The following is a 17,395-nucleotide window of genomic DNA, read 5'->3' on the forward strand; positions in this document are numbered from 1 at the left end:
GACATTCATGCATGAAGATTAAAATTATTTGTGGCCAGTTTGTTCCTACAAATAACTCTTATGGAGGCGGGGCTTTACTTGAGCTGAGCTGCATTTTACTTAAAAATACACTGTTTAACCTGTTTGTGTTAACTGCCCAACTTCCCCTACAACATTAATGTTTCATATCTGGCACCGGTGAGCCAGGGAGCTCCATTAAAACATGTAGCAGCTGTTGACTACAATTTAGAGGCTTATTCGTCTGTGTCATGCCTTTTTCCTTTGTCAAGCCAAATCAATTGCACGCACATTAGTGATAAGGAAACACTTCCTAAGTGGAGGACACTTAGATCTTTGCATTAGGTCTGCAACTGCAAGGTAGGTTTGCAATACCACAGTGTCTGTTGAACTGAAAGCTTATAAAATAAAGTTTCAATGACATATTCAGCCGATGCAGGGTTTGGAAGAACAAGCCCAGGAAGCCGGCTGGAACATGCCCTCTTGACGTAAAAGTTAGTCATGGCTGTCCTTCAACCTATACTGGAGGAGCTACAGAGTTGTCGGCGAAGGTTTGCATAAGAAAATGGCGTTTCCATGGCAAAATCAGAAAAGGCGCTTCTTTTAGTCGATGCTGGAATAACACAAGCTCCGCAGGATGATGATGGCTGATGAAGTGGTGATGGATTACCCCTTTTTCGAATTGTGTCAATCATTTTTTGAGCCTTTTGTTGCCTCTATTCCAACATTTTTTGAGATGTGTTGCTGCCATCAAATTCAAAACAGGAATTTAAAACGGCATGATATGGCAAAATGTCTCAGCTTTGACATCTGATAAATTGTTTATGATCTGCTGGGAAGAAAATATGGGTTTATGAGATTTGCAGATCATTACATGCTGTTATTATTTGCATTCAACAAAGCGTCCCAACTTTTTTGGAATTGAGGTTGAATTATTTTCATATTTACATAATATTTTTTATTTAATGATATATTATTACATACAAAAATGTAATTTAAGAGTGGAATTGAAGAATTTAATACATTCAAATATGGTATTGCAATCATATTTTATGACTAGATGTACACATTTAAGAATACAAAGGTTGTTACTTGCTTGCAGTAAAGAAGGTAATGAAGAGATATGTTGAACGTCAAGGGTAAGATCATGTAAATTACATCTACACTATTATTCTGCTGTTCATGTTGGTGACAAGATTTTTTTTAGATTTGGGTAATTTGTATTCAATAGTACAATAATTGGGTGAAACATTGGTAACTTTGCTAAACAGGTCGAAACAAACCTGTTTCAGTTCCAGCAAAGAACTCCCATTATGATTGTGCTGGCTTTTTTATTATTACAGTATTTGAAGCTGCTTCTGACTCACTTCATGTTGAGCCATTTTGACTGGAGGAGTTGGCACGCTTCCCAGATAAAGAAATCATAAAACAAAAACAAAAAGAACCGGCAGTCATGGTTTTCTTTTTATCATGCAGCTAATGTTTTTAACTAACAATTAACAATTCTTTTTTTTACGCTGTTAATTTAAGATTATCATTCTAAACTTCACTAGCTGTTAACTAAACTAAAAGAACTGCAAAGAGCATACTAAAGTAATCTAGGAAACAATCACCAGCATGACTGGCGAGATGTCCGTGGTGTAGCCTGCCTCTCACCGGATGAATAAATAAATAAAATGAAACGTTTATTCAAATTGTTTTGATGGATGGAACTTCACCAATTTAACAAGAGAAGGGCAGCATTTGGATGTTTGGCATTTTAGCTTGCTTAAAACCTATTGGTGCGATGCATAAGCGAGCATCTTTGATGAGTCTTTGAGTTGTTCACACTTAATGATCAGGTTCCACCTCCCAACCACTGAACCCTGACCCCGAGTTTTTCACAAATCGTGGGAAATCGTAGACTAAAATTATGTAATCTGAAAGTGCCCTAAATTGTAGACGTACTGTATTGATCAGAATAACCCACTGGACTTTTTCTGTACTGATTAATAAACATCTTAATATTAAGACGGACAAATAACAAAATATTTCTTCAATAAACCTTAGATTCATTCTTTTCCATTGTCTACACACAAATATCCACAAAAGAAAAAGCAAGTCTTTCCTGGCAGCACTGATCAGCTGTTCAAGAGAACAGCGCCAGGGGCTGCTTTGTCATTGTGGTGGAGGTTATTTTAAATACAAAGCTCAAACATTACTGAGGGTAGAAAATTAAAGGGTCCCCTTATGTAGCCAACAATGCAGCCTGTTATTTCCTTCAAATCAGTGTCACAATATGCTACGAACACAGTGGATGACATGGTCCCTTCTGTGCATAATGACACATCACCTACTTAGCGGGCAGATCCAGTTCTCCCTGAAAACACAGATCTGTCTCAATTTAACAACTGGTGGAAAGCTTTCTGCTGCGCAGGGCATGAGTATTTTTCCCAGACGCTGTGATGACTCATGCATGTGGTGAGACTTTAGAGGGAACTGTTCGGTCTTAAAGACGCCCCATACTTCGCCATCATCCTGGTCTATAAGGGAATCTTATCCCTCTAAATCTTTAAAGGGTTCAGGATCCAATCACAGCAGTCTTTAAATCAGCAGAGTTATATCGCTTCACTGAACTCGGATATTCAATTTTACATAGCTCTTCATCCAGTGCCAGAAAGAAATACTCAAAATGACTGCTTTTAAAAACAACAACAGCATGATGACCATTATTGTTAAGCCAGAGGACAAGTAGAGACGTCAGAATAAACTGCTATTTTAAGCCTCTGGCAAGACTCAAAAATGTCATTCCATTTAAGTGATAGTGTGGATAGGGTCACTACAGGCAAACCAAGGCAATTTTAACTTTATAAGTGCACAGAAAGTGTATAAAAAGGGCCAATTATGCAAGAGGTTTTTACCATTCAGTGCTATGTCGTCACAAGTCTGTACAAGTTGATTAATGGCATTGTCAATAGACGGAGGAGGAGAGTTTGGCTCTGTTTCCGCAGAACTTCTTGTATTTTTATGACATAATTTATGACAAAATATGCAAATGTTAGACACACACGCGGAGAACTATTGATACTTGCAAATAGGGACCATGTGTCTTCATGATGCAAGGACGACAGATGTACAAGAGTGGTAGATCTGCATAAGGTTGGAAAAGGGCTATAAAGCAACCTCAAAGTATTAAGCCACCCATTCGTCCTCAATGAGACAAATGCTTTTTTAATAGAGACATGTTGCCATTTATCTCTAAGAGGTAAAGAGCCCATCCATGGGTTACAGCTTAAGGCTTGAAGATATCACTGGAGTGGCAAACATCTCTGTCCGTTAATCTAACGTGTAAGTTATTGAAAGAAGACATAATTATGTGTTATCAGGTTAATTATACTGTGTTTGTCTATGTGTAACTATGTGTGGGCTACATTTGCTAGTGATAATGGGTAGGTTTTAGCTAATTTAAAATGTAAAATTCCCAAATTTTCAGCTTGGAGTTGATTAAACAATCATGACATAACGTGTTAAAGGAGCTGTATGTAAGAGCAATAATAAAACGAATCATAAAATGACCCCGATATGTCAACAGACATTTAAAAATCATGTTCATTTCAAATACTTATGTCACTGACAACAGCACTCAAGCCAGGATATTCCAGTTTAAAAAGAGGAGTTGCAGCCCTCAACTGATGTTTATGTTGTCATTTTTTGTTTTGGCCTGAAGCTCCACCCTCCACCTATCTCCCAATCACAAAGTCAGTATTGTTTCGGCATCCGGGTTGCCGGCTCGGCTCTAATTATCGCAGCAGCCGCTACGAACGTGTTGGATGAAAAAATGTCTAGCTTTCCAAAAACTAAAAGACCTCGTTATGAATCCGAGTTACGTCGTGACAAGGTCCGAAATAAAACAAGGATTTGTTTTTTTTATTGCCATGGCAGCCTACGTTCCTGCTGCATTCTGCAGCCTACCTGGCAACCTCTGGTCGGGGGGAGGAGGGGGAGGGTACACGCCGCTCAACAATATTTTGAAAGTGACTGCAGTACCAGTTTTGGCCATTTCTTACAGACGGCTCCTTTAAGTAGTTAGCTTTAGTTATTGAGTTCAGAAATCCTGATGGGAAATAAGTCTTTTTTTATACTGTTAAGTCCAATGCGAGGAACTGACAGACTCTTTTAAAAAAATGTTTACATTAGAACTGTACAAGTCTTACAAGTCTGAAGTGACATCACAGATCTTATTTAGCATTTTCATGTTTTATAATTTTATCACAACAGATAACATTTAGGAAACATCCTAGAATAATTCTTACCTGTTGTAGGTTGATCAACACATCTAATTCAGGGGCATGACCTCCTGTAGCCATGTGGTCTACCAAGCCCCCAGTAGGTAAAGGCTACAAGACCTCCGGAGGGAGCAGGGGCCTGCAGGAAAGTATGCTAGTGCCTCTGGAGTAAAACTAGGATGAGACCCTGTGCATGGATTTGCTATGGGTGGGGGTCTGCAAGTAGGTTGATATGATGAGATGTGACAATAGGTACAAGGTGACAAAGGTGGCTAAGGGTGGGATGTGAGAGCCAGGCTGGGTTAGTGTCGTAGAGAGAGAGGTATAAGCATGAGGGAAGGAGGGGGAAGATGGGGTGTAAAGCAGCAGGAACCTAGAGGAGGACAGGGATCAGCCCTTCTCTTTCACGGCTGGGGATCCAAGAAGCCTTTGGGGTGGCATAACCTAAGGAAAAATGATAAAAACAGGCAATAATATGAATCCAATATAATGAATATTTGAGCAATGACAAATGCAGGCAATGCTATTTACTGTCACCCATAAAACACACTGAATATATTAAAGGTTAACTACAGAGGCGTGAACTATACGTTTTTAAGAGACAAAATCACTTTTGTGAATCGTAGTGTGAGGTCAGATTGCTTTGTATGTTATTGCTAGATGTCAGGCTAAGAATTATATCCTCTCTAACATGATAATATTGTGCTTCAAGAATTTTTTTAAGTAATTTCCATCCAAATTAGGTTTGCATGGTCATGCAAAGCTTGACAAATGATCTTGAACAAGGCATGCTATTTGGGAATGAGGGTTTTCCAAGGGGTGTGCCATGCTGCTATAAAACAGTGCTAGGGGCAAATTATTATTTTAAAAAGGATTAATCCGGCGATTATTATATTTATTTATTTATTTTATTTATTGGTTTAGTTGATAGGGACAATGCAGTTTAAACATAGTTTCAGTACAATGACAGCAACTGATGTTCTGCACATAGAGTTTATAGCTATTGCTAATTTGCAACTCCTGTCCCTAGTTGGGCTTTTCTAACAATAAAATACAATACAACAATATCTAATATCTATTGATTAGTCGACTAATTTAATGAGTAATTGGACAATTATTCTTATGATTATTTTTCTGTTGTTTGATTAATAAAAACCATAATGTATCAAATACATATAAAAACTATTTAATAATATAGTTTATTAAACACAGTTATACAAAGCAAAATTAAAATCTAAAATAAAATTAAAAAATAACATATTTGGATAAAACTGTTTGCACACTAAATTACATATTTTTATTACATACAAAAGTCTAATCATGAAAGGAACCCTTCTATGGCGGATGGAACGACAACAAAGTTGTTTTCGATAGGAATCATTTTCTAGTGGTACTTAAAGGGGACCTATTATGAAAAACAGGTTTTCTCTTGCTTTAACATATATAAAGTGGTCTCCCCTCAGCCTGGAAACTCAGAGAAGGAGGAAAGCAACCAAATTCTGCAGTGTCTGTACAGCCGCCCGGATGAGCCATCCAGTGTGATGTGGATCTACGAGCCGTTCAGATTCTGCTCCTGTCGTGACGTCACAACAGGAGCGATGCATGAAACCACGCACACAACTAACTCCGCCCGCTGGAGCTTCCGCCATTTTTTCGTAGCGGTGTATCGCGTGGCGAGGGCAGGTGTAGGAGACGTTTGGGGATTCTGCTGAACAGGACTTCTGTTTGGCCTTAAATAGATAGGTGAAGTCATGGAAAGTGAAGCTTTAATAATTTAAGCAGATATATGATTATATGAGACGAAGGGAGTTGAGCTCTAATTTGCTCTCAGTTTTTGTAACATGTTTTTTTAATGGATCCTGTTGTAACAGTTCAACATGAACAGAAAATAAGAAAAACTCGTTTCTTGTGTTTTTATGTGTGTGTCTTATCACTGTGTCTCATGGCTGTACGATATGGGCAGCACTTTACAAATTATGATACAGATGCCAAAATCATCATCATCATCATCATCATCACCACCACCACCACCACCACCACCACCACCACCATCATCATCATCATCATCATCATCATCATCATCATCATCATCATCATCATCATCATCATCATCATCATCATCATCATCATCATCATCATCATCATCATGTTTAAGATTAGGTGAATATACCAGATAAATAACAACATTATTATTAATTATACTTTTGCATATAGGATAAAATGCAGACCTAGGATTGGAAAAAATAAGTACAGTATAGCCTTACTGCTCCCTTAAGATAGCTATTATTGACCAGGTGCTACTAATCAAACTATCATCATAAATTACAAATGGAAAGTGTCAAAAAAGGAATGACATGGGCAGTGAAACAGTTGTTGTTTCCCATCAATCGGAAAAAGGCTGTCAGGCCATTTCCAAAGAGTTTAGAGCCCACAAACATGGAAAATATAACACAACTGCCAATGTTAATGAGAGTTGATGATCGAGCAACGCCCTCACGAGGTAAAGCCCTACTCTGCTCTAACAAAAAAATTGATAAATAATAATAATTCATAATAATAATTCATTTAAATTATAGGCGCCTTTTAAGTACTCAAGGACACCGTACATAAGATAGAACTTTTCAATAAAATCAAATACCATAGACTGACATACCATGCCACGAATAAAATAAGGAACAAGAAATAGAAACAAGTTAATATTAGAAAATGCCACTTTAGTCAGGGAGAGAAAGCAGCTTCACACAGATGGGTTAATGAGGACTATGCTGTATCTTCCAAAACAATTGCATAATTAAACAGACTTAAAACAATAGCATAGTTACACCAAAACAGAATTACAACAAGTTTAAAAGCTAAAGAGTTGCTGGAGGAGCAGAAGCAGCTATAGTCACGCCAGCATTTACGCTTCTCCAGACATTACACCAAACACTGAAATATATCTCAAACTGAACTGGCATCAGTTACTGTGGTAAAAAGATAGCAGCATATTTGAAAAGTTGCAAGTTAAATCACAATACTTTGGGAACAATGTCCTTTGAACTGACAACAAAGGGGAGTTTATGGAGATTGTAGCTTCTACGGAAAAAATCCAAACTAAAAAATGCTAACAATTTTATTTATTTTTGCTATGCTATGTCAACTAGTGTATGTTGTTTTTTGTAAAAAAATAAATAAATACAACTATTCAAGAAAAGGATTCCAGGTGTCAACAGTATCACCAGTTATTCAGCTTCTTTTTGTGCCTATTTAGGTAATATTTCTGATCAAATCCTTAAACCTCAAGAACCCCAAGAAGCACTGTCCTACATCCAGGCATTTGCTAAACTGGCCTTGCTATGCAATTTTAAAGTAAGAATAGAATGTGTTGTTTTTTTCTGCACAGAGTCACAGGAAACCCAGATTAATGTTGTCCCACTTTGTGTGTTGGATTTCTGTCAAGATTATTTCACCATAATGGACAAAACTGGCATCCAAGATCCTGGAAGAGCTCCAGCTTCATCGAGGCCAGGTACTAGTCATTACTAACAATGCTGAAACTCCCAAAGAGACTTCTTAACTAAAAGTAAGTTAAGGTATCTTATTAATGAAATCCTCATGCACTTTTTCCTCAGATTTTCTCATTCTATTTGCAGGTACAGACGGAAAAAGCAGTCAGGGCCATCTGGTACTGGAAAGGAAATTAAGTGCTCTCATTTATTTTGAAAATGTTGCCACTGAAGCCAATATACAGCCTCATTAGTGGATCTATTTATTTACTACAGTTAATTCAAACTTATAATAATTCTACACACAGGCTAATATTTGGTATTCCATATGGATTTCTTTAGTTTTTTTAAATGTATACTGGATACAATCTTTCCTATCAGTGCACACCTTCTTACTCTCTCACAAATAAACTGGCATCAGACCCACGAGCCCCTGCTTTCCAAGCATGTGCTCAAATAAGATCAAACCATGATCATCTGTGGGATGAAAAGTGACTTGTGGCTGTTTCCTGCAGAGACGATTTCCTTAACTGAGAGACTTTGTTGCACGATTTAGCTATTTATAGCAATCTGTTTATTTATAAAACGCACCCAATGACAAATGGATATCAACTTTCTGGACTTTCCAGTACCAGTGCATGTGTCTTGTGGTATTTATCCTAAAAGTTTGCTTCAGTCAAACTGTTTACATCGAGTGGAAATCGTTCATTTATTGCTCTGCAGTAAACATGACAATTAGCAGTGACTGTGTGCTCCAGTGTACTCCAGTATACAGATAACCGTATAATTGTTAGTTAGGTGGACATCTGGGGATCAATCTTGGCATCGAGAAATATATTTGTTTATTTACTTTTCACAGACAGCTGAACTGCAGTTTCTCTTAAAGCAGCACTATGTAACTTTTCCACCTTAATATCATATTTCCAGAGTCATTGTGATGGTACATTAACTTACAACAGGTTTAATGACACCTCTGTCATGGTCTGAGGGGTCTGTATCAGCTTCACTGGCACTATGTAACTTTGAGGAGCATGGTAGGAACCCTGCCACACTAAAAAACTAAACATTTTTACGGCTTTGACTGCTTTACGGCATACGTCACTTCCCCTTCCTTCCGATTCGTAGTCGAGACGAAAATGGGCGGGGCGTGGAGCTCAGAGCTCCGCAGCAGCTGGTAACCCGTTACTGTGTTGTAGCTGCAGCAGCTCCACACAACAGACGTGGGGAAAAGATCGCTAATGGTTTAACTTTTCACCGCTTTCCAGCTTGGAGGAAGAACCACGGAGGCCGGCCAAGTATCTGAGATAACAAAGAGTCGTCGGCTCGGTTGGATCGCGGCTGTAACAACCAAACATAACCTTACACAGTTTGCCACAAACAAACACTAACACAAACTGATGTCGGATCATTCACACGGGTTTTATTCCCCACTTCTCCAGCTAAACGCAGTTGCTGGCCAGCTCTCTGCGGTGCGATTAACCCCAATCTTCAGATAAAACTAGTTTGTTGAGGAAAAAATATTAACTCTATTTGTAGCTGCAGAGGAAAAAAAATAATCTCACATGGAAAACAAAAATATTGCTCACGCCTCGGAGCCTCTTCAGCATAATATAGCAGTCAAAAAAAAAGAAAAGTAAGAGTAATACAAAACATGTACTGTATGTTGTACTATTATACTAATTTATTGAAACACATGGCGAGTCAAACATTTACCAAAGCAGCTGCCAAACACTCCTAAACAAGGTAGGCTAAGATGTGGGTTGTGCAGAACTGCGGCAGTAAGTCCTCATCGGAGCTCCACCCTTTGACAAGGATTTCATATGGACCCAAACCGTTAATAATCATTATTTTCTCCATACACCACTCCCTGGCTTCCTTGTTTAAGGTATCCCGGTAAATTCCAGTTCCTTTCCAGCAGTTTAACATCTTTTTTTTTGCGTTCCGTCTGTTCACTTGGTGAAACAGAAAAGTAGTTTTGAAAGTCCGTCCCGTCTTCTCTCAAAACAAATGCACGTGGCGGGGACAGGAGTTTTCCGGCAGTACGCGCTGGTGCTCATGGGAAATGTAGTGTTCTTTCTGGTAAAGCACTACCGCTTTTGTCCAAAGGAGCCGCCAAACTAAACAAAAGCTGAAAGTTACATTGTGCTGCTTTAAGGATATAATTCTTATCGCATCGTAAAATGTGTTAATAATAATAATAAAATACCATCCCTGACTGGTCACAATCAGAAAGCAATCTCACTCACTCATGGCCATTAACATCACCCACGGTATCGCTTCAGATTACTTTGCAAAGGTTAGCTGTGCTTTTTTAAAAAGCTGAGTCAATTTCCTAAGCGGAGATCTTTGGAAAGACCTTTCTAAATACAGAGTTGCAGTGCAACATCTCCAGTGTTCATAGTTTTGTTTTCATTCAATTTTTTGCAACAAAAGTTTGGATTAGCTTTAAATGATGATTAAGCTCATCTGCGATGAGTTTTCTTCAACATGCTTGTGATATGCAAACGTCATGTTTCCTTTTCTCATGATAAGTCTTTGCAAGAGTGAAAACAATGGAGGCCAGAAATCATATTCAGCAGTTCAGATGCTATTCCTCCAACCCCTCTTGTTACTCCAAAAAGACATAGATGTCTGCAATGAACCGTCACAAGTCAAGGCCTTTCTAATGTGAAGCAGGACCACATCTGAGGTATTTTTTTTGTGGTTCAAAATTTAACTGAAGAGCAGCGAATTCATAACTTTAGCGCACGCACACACAACCACACACACACACACACAACCACACACATGCACGCACGCACGCACGCACGCACGCACGCACGCACGCACGCACGCACGCACGCACGCACGCACGCACGCACGCACGCACGCACGCACGCACGCACGCACGCACGCACGCACACAAAAGCCAGATTCTAAAACAGAAAAATGACTCCAGGCGTAATCACAAACAATATGTGTCTGGCTGTGCAATAAATGTATCAGCTTAAATTTCCATAAACTTACCAAGAGTTGTTACAGTGAATTTACATGTGTTGTGAGGGTCTAACACAGAGACACAGACGCCCAGAGTCTATTACTTTCTTGTTCGTTCTGCATTCATGAACCGTAAAATAAGCTTGTTTTGTCATGAGTTTGCTATTTTTCTTGTAGGTTTTTACATGTCACCCGCAAAAAAAAAACGCCATTCACATGATGCAGACGTAACTATCAGGGTAAAAGATGTCTACGAAAGAGTCTTTATGAGTTTTAAGCATGGGCAGGAACTCCAATGTCCTAATCCAAGGCCGGGCCAACTCGGTCAACAGATTGTCCTCCTCAACTTTGTAATGATGAGCCAAGGGTGTTTATGGGATGTTTTAGATTGAAGGGTGATGCTCCCGCCATAAATTATGCACCTTCTCATGAAGAAAACTTTCAGGTACATTTATTCAGAAGGTGCTGCGTGTTCTGAATCTGGGGTTGAATGTGGTTGGAAAATCGTCCATCACAAAGTTAGCCGGAGGAGCCTTGGTGGGGGATATGGCAGGGCTGTGATGGAGCTTTAGTATCAAGCCCAAGAAAGGGAACTAGGTTCTACAGAAAAGGTAATGTGGTACATTAGCAGACCTGTAGATACAAAACGTTTTCCATAGCAGTTTTGTGAAAGAAATCACCAGCAAAACACACCTCAAGTGAGTTAAGAGCTTACATGTGAAATGGTTATGTTTCTGTTTCTTTTCGTTGTCAAAATTCCCATTTGTGCAATTTAAGGGATAGTGGAAAAGCATCTCATCTCGATTTGTTCAGAGAAGAAACAATGTAAACTGTTGGCAGTAAGCACTTGGTAATGTTGTACACATACAGTACACATACACTTAACATGAGGTTTTACCAGAATATACTTGGATAGTATGGATACCTGGATATTCCTTATGAAAGGACATTTTCTCTTTCAATTTGAGTATCTTTCTTTATTATATTTCTTAGTTCAGTTTAGCTTTAGCTGTTAAGGGATGCTTGAGACCTAAACCGTGTGTTAAACTAAAAAGTTCTAGTTAATTCCCATCCAACTCATTTCAATTGGGAACTTCTTGGTTGGTCTTGAACACAAACACATTCACTCTCACACTCCTCTCAGCTCTTTTCAAAACCAGGAACCCATGTCCAAGCATGTGCACCCCACACATGATAGCTCTAGTACCCAGTAACAGGAACTACTGACAAGCATAGGCGCGCCAGGCTGGGACTTGGTTAGGGTATCGTAGAAAAAAGAAAAGTGCAGTGTCCAGCAGCGCCACTCGCCGCGTGTAACGGCATTCAGGCAACTGCAATGACAGCTGTCACTCAGGGTTAATGAGATCAGTGAGGTCCTGTCACATAGCCGTATGTCACTCATGTAAGCGCACTTTTCGGACAGACAGTAGCTACACTTAACACCGTGGCTTTAGTAATTTGCACTGGCTAAAAGCAGCGGTGTTACCCGAAACAGCAACTTGGCCCTGTTGTCAATCAATAAACAGAGGAAAGACTTTGTATGTCCAGCGCATCATCAACAACTTTGCCTCCAGTCACAAAAACTGGAGGATTGTGTGAAAACCAGCCTGGTGAGTTTAATGTTGTATATTGTTTTGTTGACTTTGTTAAGCGTTGTGGGGTTTGCCTCCTTGATGCGGTCTTGTTGCCTGCATATTGAATTTGTTGGAGCTGTGTTTAGACTCTAGGCTGTTCATTGGAAGACTGTATATGGCTTTAGGTCAACTAGAGAAAATGTGTGGTCTTGAATCGGCTGATCTGTGTGTTAAAATTTGCCTTATGGGCCCTCTGATCTGGTCTAATCTATGCCGTATTCTCACTCTGATCCACCTGCTGTGCTGTTACCGTGACTAGCGTCTCCTCTGTGTGTGTGTGTGTGTGTGTGTGTGTGTGTGTGTGTGTGTGTGTGTGTGTGTGTGTGTGTGTGTGTGTGTGTGTGTGTGTGTGTGTGTGTGTGTGTGTGTGTGTGTGTGTGTGTGTGTGTGTGTCTGTTTCTAGCTGTGGTGGGAGGGTGTTGTTTTATTAAATTCACATTGAAATTCTGGCATTTATTTGAGCCCCGCCACAATATGGGTTAGCCCAATATTGTGGTGGGGCTCAAATAAATGCCCCAGCGTAGTTGAACCAGAAAAAATACACTGGCGCCACCACTGCTGACAAGCTTTTCAGTCATCCTCAGTCCAAGTCCAAGTCCAAGGCCGACCAGATCTGCATGCCGTGTAGTTTAGGTTTTTTGTTTTATTGATATTGGTGCTATCATATATAACACATTATATAATAAATTAAATGTAAGCACTACAATCTTACATTCTTAATACTGTAATAATATCCTACCAAAGCTCTGGAGCCCATTAAATCGTATTTGGACCAATCCTCAATTAGGTGCACTTTACCACATCTCTAAACCAGGAATCTCCTAGAAGCCAAGAAGCAGCAGAAAAGAGGTGCGTGTGTATTACATTTACTTAAACACAAATACAAAGAAACACAAAGTGCAGCCTTTAATGGGTAGATTTCCTAATGTGCTGAAACTAAACACATGTTTTCTGAAATCTCAGGTGGTGAACATATCACTTTAGGCATGTAATGATCTCTTAACAGCCCTGAATTATAATAGTTTCTGCCACTCCACTAACAAGTTCCTGTAATAAGTAAAATCAAATTATGCTGGAATTTTTAGAGGCACAATGAAGTGCTGAACATGAGTTTGCCTTGGCAACAGGGCAGAGGCATCTTGCAGAATTTCACAGTAACAAGCATGGACAGGTTTTCACATACAAAGCAGAGGGAGAGTGTAATTCCGTGACTTATTGGAAACCACAGTTAACCTGTTAAATCAAATGTGCATGTTTACAGCACAATCAGTACTTGTCAGTGCTAACTGCAGCCTCATGTAAAAGGCAGCACTGCCAGATTATCATCTGTGCAGACCATTTGTCTTCTGCAAACACACAACGATCCCTTTTTGGTCAGAAAGTCTGAGACGCGACTACCAGCAGAACTACCATTAAAAGGATTTTGCCCAATAAAGAAGGACTCAACACACTCCAGCCCACTTCAAGCATCATGCTGTTTCTTCATCTACAGATCTATATTTGGAGATAAGAGGTACCAAACTCAGACAAGGTCACTCAGAGCTATACAAGAGCCTCAACCTTCAACACAGGAATATGAACTTGGAGGAAACAGTGAAAATATATGGAAGTGTATTGCATTCACTTGAGAAAAAAAAATCTGCTCTGTTTTTCTGAACTAAAGAGATAAAAAAAAATAAATCTGCTCTGTTTTTCTGAATTAACGAAATAACATTTTAATTTAAAAAAAAAAATGCTATCAGACTAACCGAAATGAATATAGGTAACTTAGCACTGTAGATAAGCAACGTTAGCCTACAATAGAAACTTTGAGCACGTACAGTCAACAAATATACAGAATTTTTCTAGTATACTCTCTTGCTATGTTGCAAAACCTACACACCATGACTAGTATTTTGATTGAGTTCGTTTTGGCACGGACGTTTTGCGTTCTATGTGATTTTTTTTTTTTAACCTGAAACACAGAAGAAAGACTGCCTTAAACGTTCGTTCACATGTACATGTCATATAGATACAAGTCATGGTGTGCAGTATTCATAACTTAAAAATGTTTGTTTTTGTACCCATGCACTAGCTTTTGCAAAGTCCAATCAGTTTATTGCATCCTATGTTGCAAAGGCCCAATCCGGATTTTATTTATTGTTTATTTAAACATGGGTATATTTTTATATTCACATAGCTCGTGTACTCTATGTCTAATAATTTGGAAACAAAGTTAGCATTTTGAAAGAAATATTTTTCAGAACTAGCTTTCTGTTGTGCAGTGACTCAGGTGTAAATGCAAACATGTCTGTCACTGAAATTCTTAACCCACACGTCTAGTTTACACTTTGATGGAGCACTTAGGGTTGAAATGACAATAAATCCCATGATTTCTTGTGAAACCAATTGCAAGACAGTAAAATAAAAAATGAAGTGAACAGGATTGAGTACTTTTACAAGGTACTGTTGTTGAAATATAAGTTTAGCAGAAGAAATACATTGTTGATTTTTACATCATAGCCGTGCATGCCTGCTACAAATGATCTTGTCACTCATATAGTTCATTATTTTATCATCTGGATTGTGGGCATTTATAATTGGTTGTCCTGGATTTTAACACAGTTTCAGCACAGAAATAAGTAGTTTTGGATATAAGTACAGCATATTTTAAGCTTAGTCCTCTTACACTTAAGATCACCAATATTGTCTTAATGTATTGTTTTGTTTTCGTTACAGATTGACAGCTCGGTATTTGGAGAAATACAGTAGATGATGCCACTATGGCTGCTTACTTTCCAGCATATGGTGATAGGATTGCTACAAGCCGTTTCTGTATGGAAAAACAGATGATTCTCAAAGACTGTCCTTATTTGAAAAACTTAGAAGAAAGATGAGCACAACAAGCAACAAAGACAAAGATCGAGATGTTGAGGAGTATTCTGTGCAGCCAACAAAGATTGGTCTAAGAAATAATAAAAGGGCCTTGAAGATGACAAGAAAAATAGAATTAGGGTGGATACATGACAATAGACAAGTGCGAAAAGCGGTGGAGGAGGAACCAGAGTTCTTGACTTTTCCAAGAATTCCACAAAAACAGAGATTCTGACCCATGCTAAAAAGCAATTTTTCCCCAATGAGAAATCGAGAAAGGGAAAGTGGGAAGAGTTCAGTCACGACATTGTTGACTTTCAGGAAGCATAGCTTGATGAGGGTGTTAGTGTGGGGCAGCTCTATGAGACACAAAAATTGGGGGTATTAAGATTTTACTTGCTCACAGACAGTCTGACCAATGGAGATGAAGTGTTCACAGAAATGGCGGAAGGAGCTGATGAACAGACAGAGGCAGCAAGGTCAGATGAGCAACAAAAAAACACAACCGAATATGATGAGCAGCTGACACAGAAAACACAAGACAGTGAACAGGAGACATACTGTACACATTGGAAGATGATGAGCAAAGTACTAAGATGTCAGCTTTTGTCTCCACTGCTGTTGAGCTTATTGATCTTTCATCTTTGTGCAATACATCAGAGGTCACTTTTGGTCCTTTGCCAGGTGGACAATTTTTGGTTGATCTTGATGATACAATCTTAATTGAGCCTATCCTCCCAATAGAAGAGGCAGAAGTAAACACTAGCGCCTACACCTCAACTCCTATTAATTCTGAGACAGTGCCTGCTGGCCCACCAAGTCCTACCTATGAACTTTTGTATGTGACAGTGAAACTACACAGAGTGAATCTTTTAGATGAACTGATTACTCAATTCAAGGATGAAGCAATGATGAGCTACTCTGTGAAATACAGCTTCACTGATGATAAGGGGGCAGATGCTGATGGTGTGTCCAGGGATGTGTATGCTGCCTTCTGGACAGAATTTTTAGACTGTGCAGCAGAAGGAGCAGATGTGAGGGTGCCATCACTATCCACAAAATGGCAAGAGGAAGAATGGAAGTCTGTTGGTAGGATATTGGTCAAGGGATTGAAGGACCATGGATATTTTCCTTTTTGGTTGGCTCAAGCCTTTACAGCAGCAATCACATTTTGTGAACATTCGGTCTCACCTGATTTACTGTTTGACTCTATGATGTTGTATCTTAGTCAGTCTTAGCGTGATCTCTTGTCCACTGCTTTGCAAGAGGCTCTTGTCGGTGATGCACGTCAAGTTGTTTTTGAAGTGTTGTTAATGCAAATGCTACTGATATTTCTTAAATTATAGTATGTATTGAATTGTTCTAACATACATTAGAATGTACTTCAAATGTGCTCTTTTTTTTACAAATAAAAGCACAGGTTGCTCTCTTGTTTTGTACAGCTGTGTTCAAACAAATCGTCTTTACTGCAGATAACTTTAAAGGAGCTTGAGGCTCCTTTTAAGAAATGAGACTCTCTAGCGCCACCCTTCACCACGACGGCCGTTGGGGGTACTGCAGCCAACAGTGAAGCCGGCACGGGAGAACGGGGAGAACGCACATGCAGCGTCATGTGACATCACATCCGCAGCCCAGCGCGGGAAATTCGGGACCAAATTGCAGCACATTTTGCAGCACACAGCCTGTTCAAGGCAAAGGAGAGATACACTAGAGGGCTCATTCTTTTGGGTTTGGAACGCTTCATCTGACATTATTACTAGAAAACTTAAAATGTATACAGATTTTTTTCATAAATCCTGCCTCAATCCGGCCTCAAGCTCCTTTAACTACCCACTGCCACAAGTAGAAGGTAGGTAGTTGACTTTACTGTAATAATTGATGTGTTGTAACAGTGGTGAAAAACATGGATCCTGTCTCACAGAACAGAATTATTGAGTTTGGATAACTGCACTTTGTAAAACCTTGAAAAACTTTTATTCCATCTAACTCAGTACTCCTGCTTTGTGAGACAGGTTGTGCTTCCAACCTGAGTCTTTCTTAAATAGATATTTCCTTCTTAGTTATGAGGTGCTTGTATTGTGAAGCGATCAAATGTGAGTAAATTCCAAAAGACAAAAATGTATGCATTCTTTAATTAGAGCCGACAATTAGGCTTTATTTGTTGATGGTGTAATGGCATCCACAC

At 39.2% G+C, this 17,395-nt stretch overlaps 1 protein-coding gene across 1 annotated transcript in view; it reads right to left on the reverse strand.

Annotated features, from left to right (window-relative positions):
* The window catches only part of slc4a3 (solute carrier family 4 member 3), an 87,022-nt gene that overhangs the window by 57,652 nt on the left and 11,975 nt on the right, over positions 1 to 17,395 (reverse strand). Inside the window, exon 2 of the mRNA XM_061723881.1 lies at positions 4,290 to 4,706. Coding sequence (XP_061579865.1) covers positions 4,290 to 4,343 — 54 coding nt within the window. The 5' untranslated portion in view covers positions 4,344 to 4,706. The remainder of the gene's footprint in view (positions 1 to 4,289; positions 4,707 to 17,395) is intronic.

Source organism: Cololabis saira, chromosome 6 (assembly GCF_033807715.1).
Source record: "Cololabis saira isolate AMF1-May2022 chromosome 6, fColSai1.1, whole genome shotgun sequence".
NCBI classification, from domain to species: domain Eukaryota; kingdom Metazoa; phylum Chordata; class Actinopteri; order Beloniformes; family Belonidae; genus Cololabis; species Cololabis saira.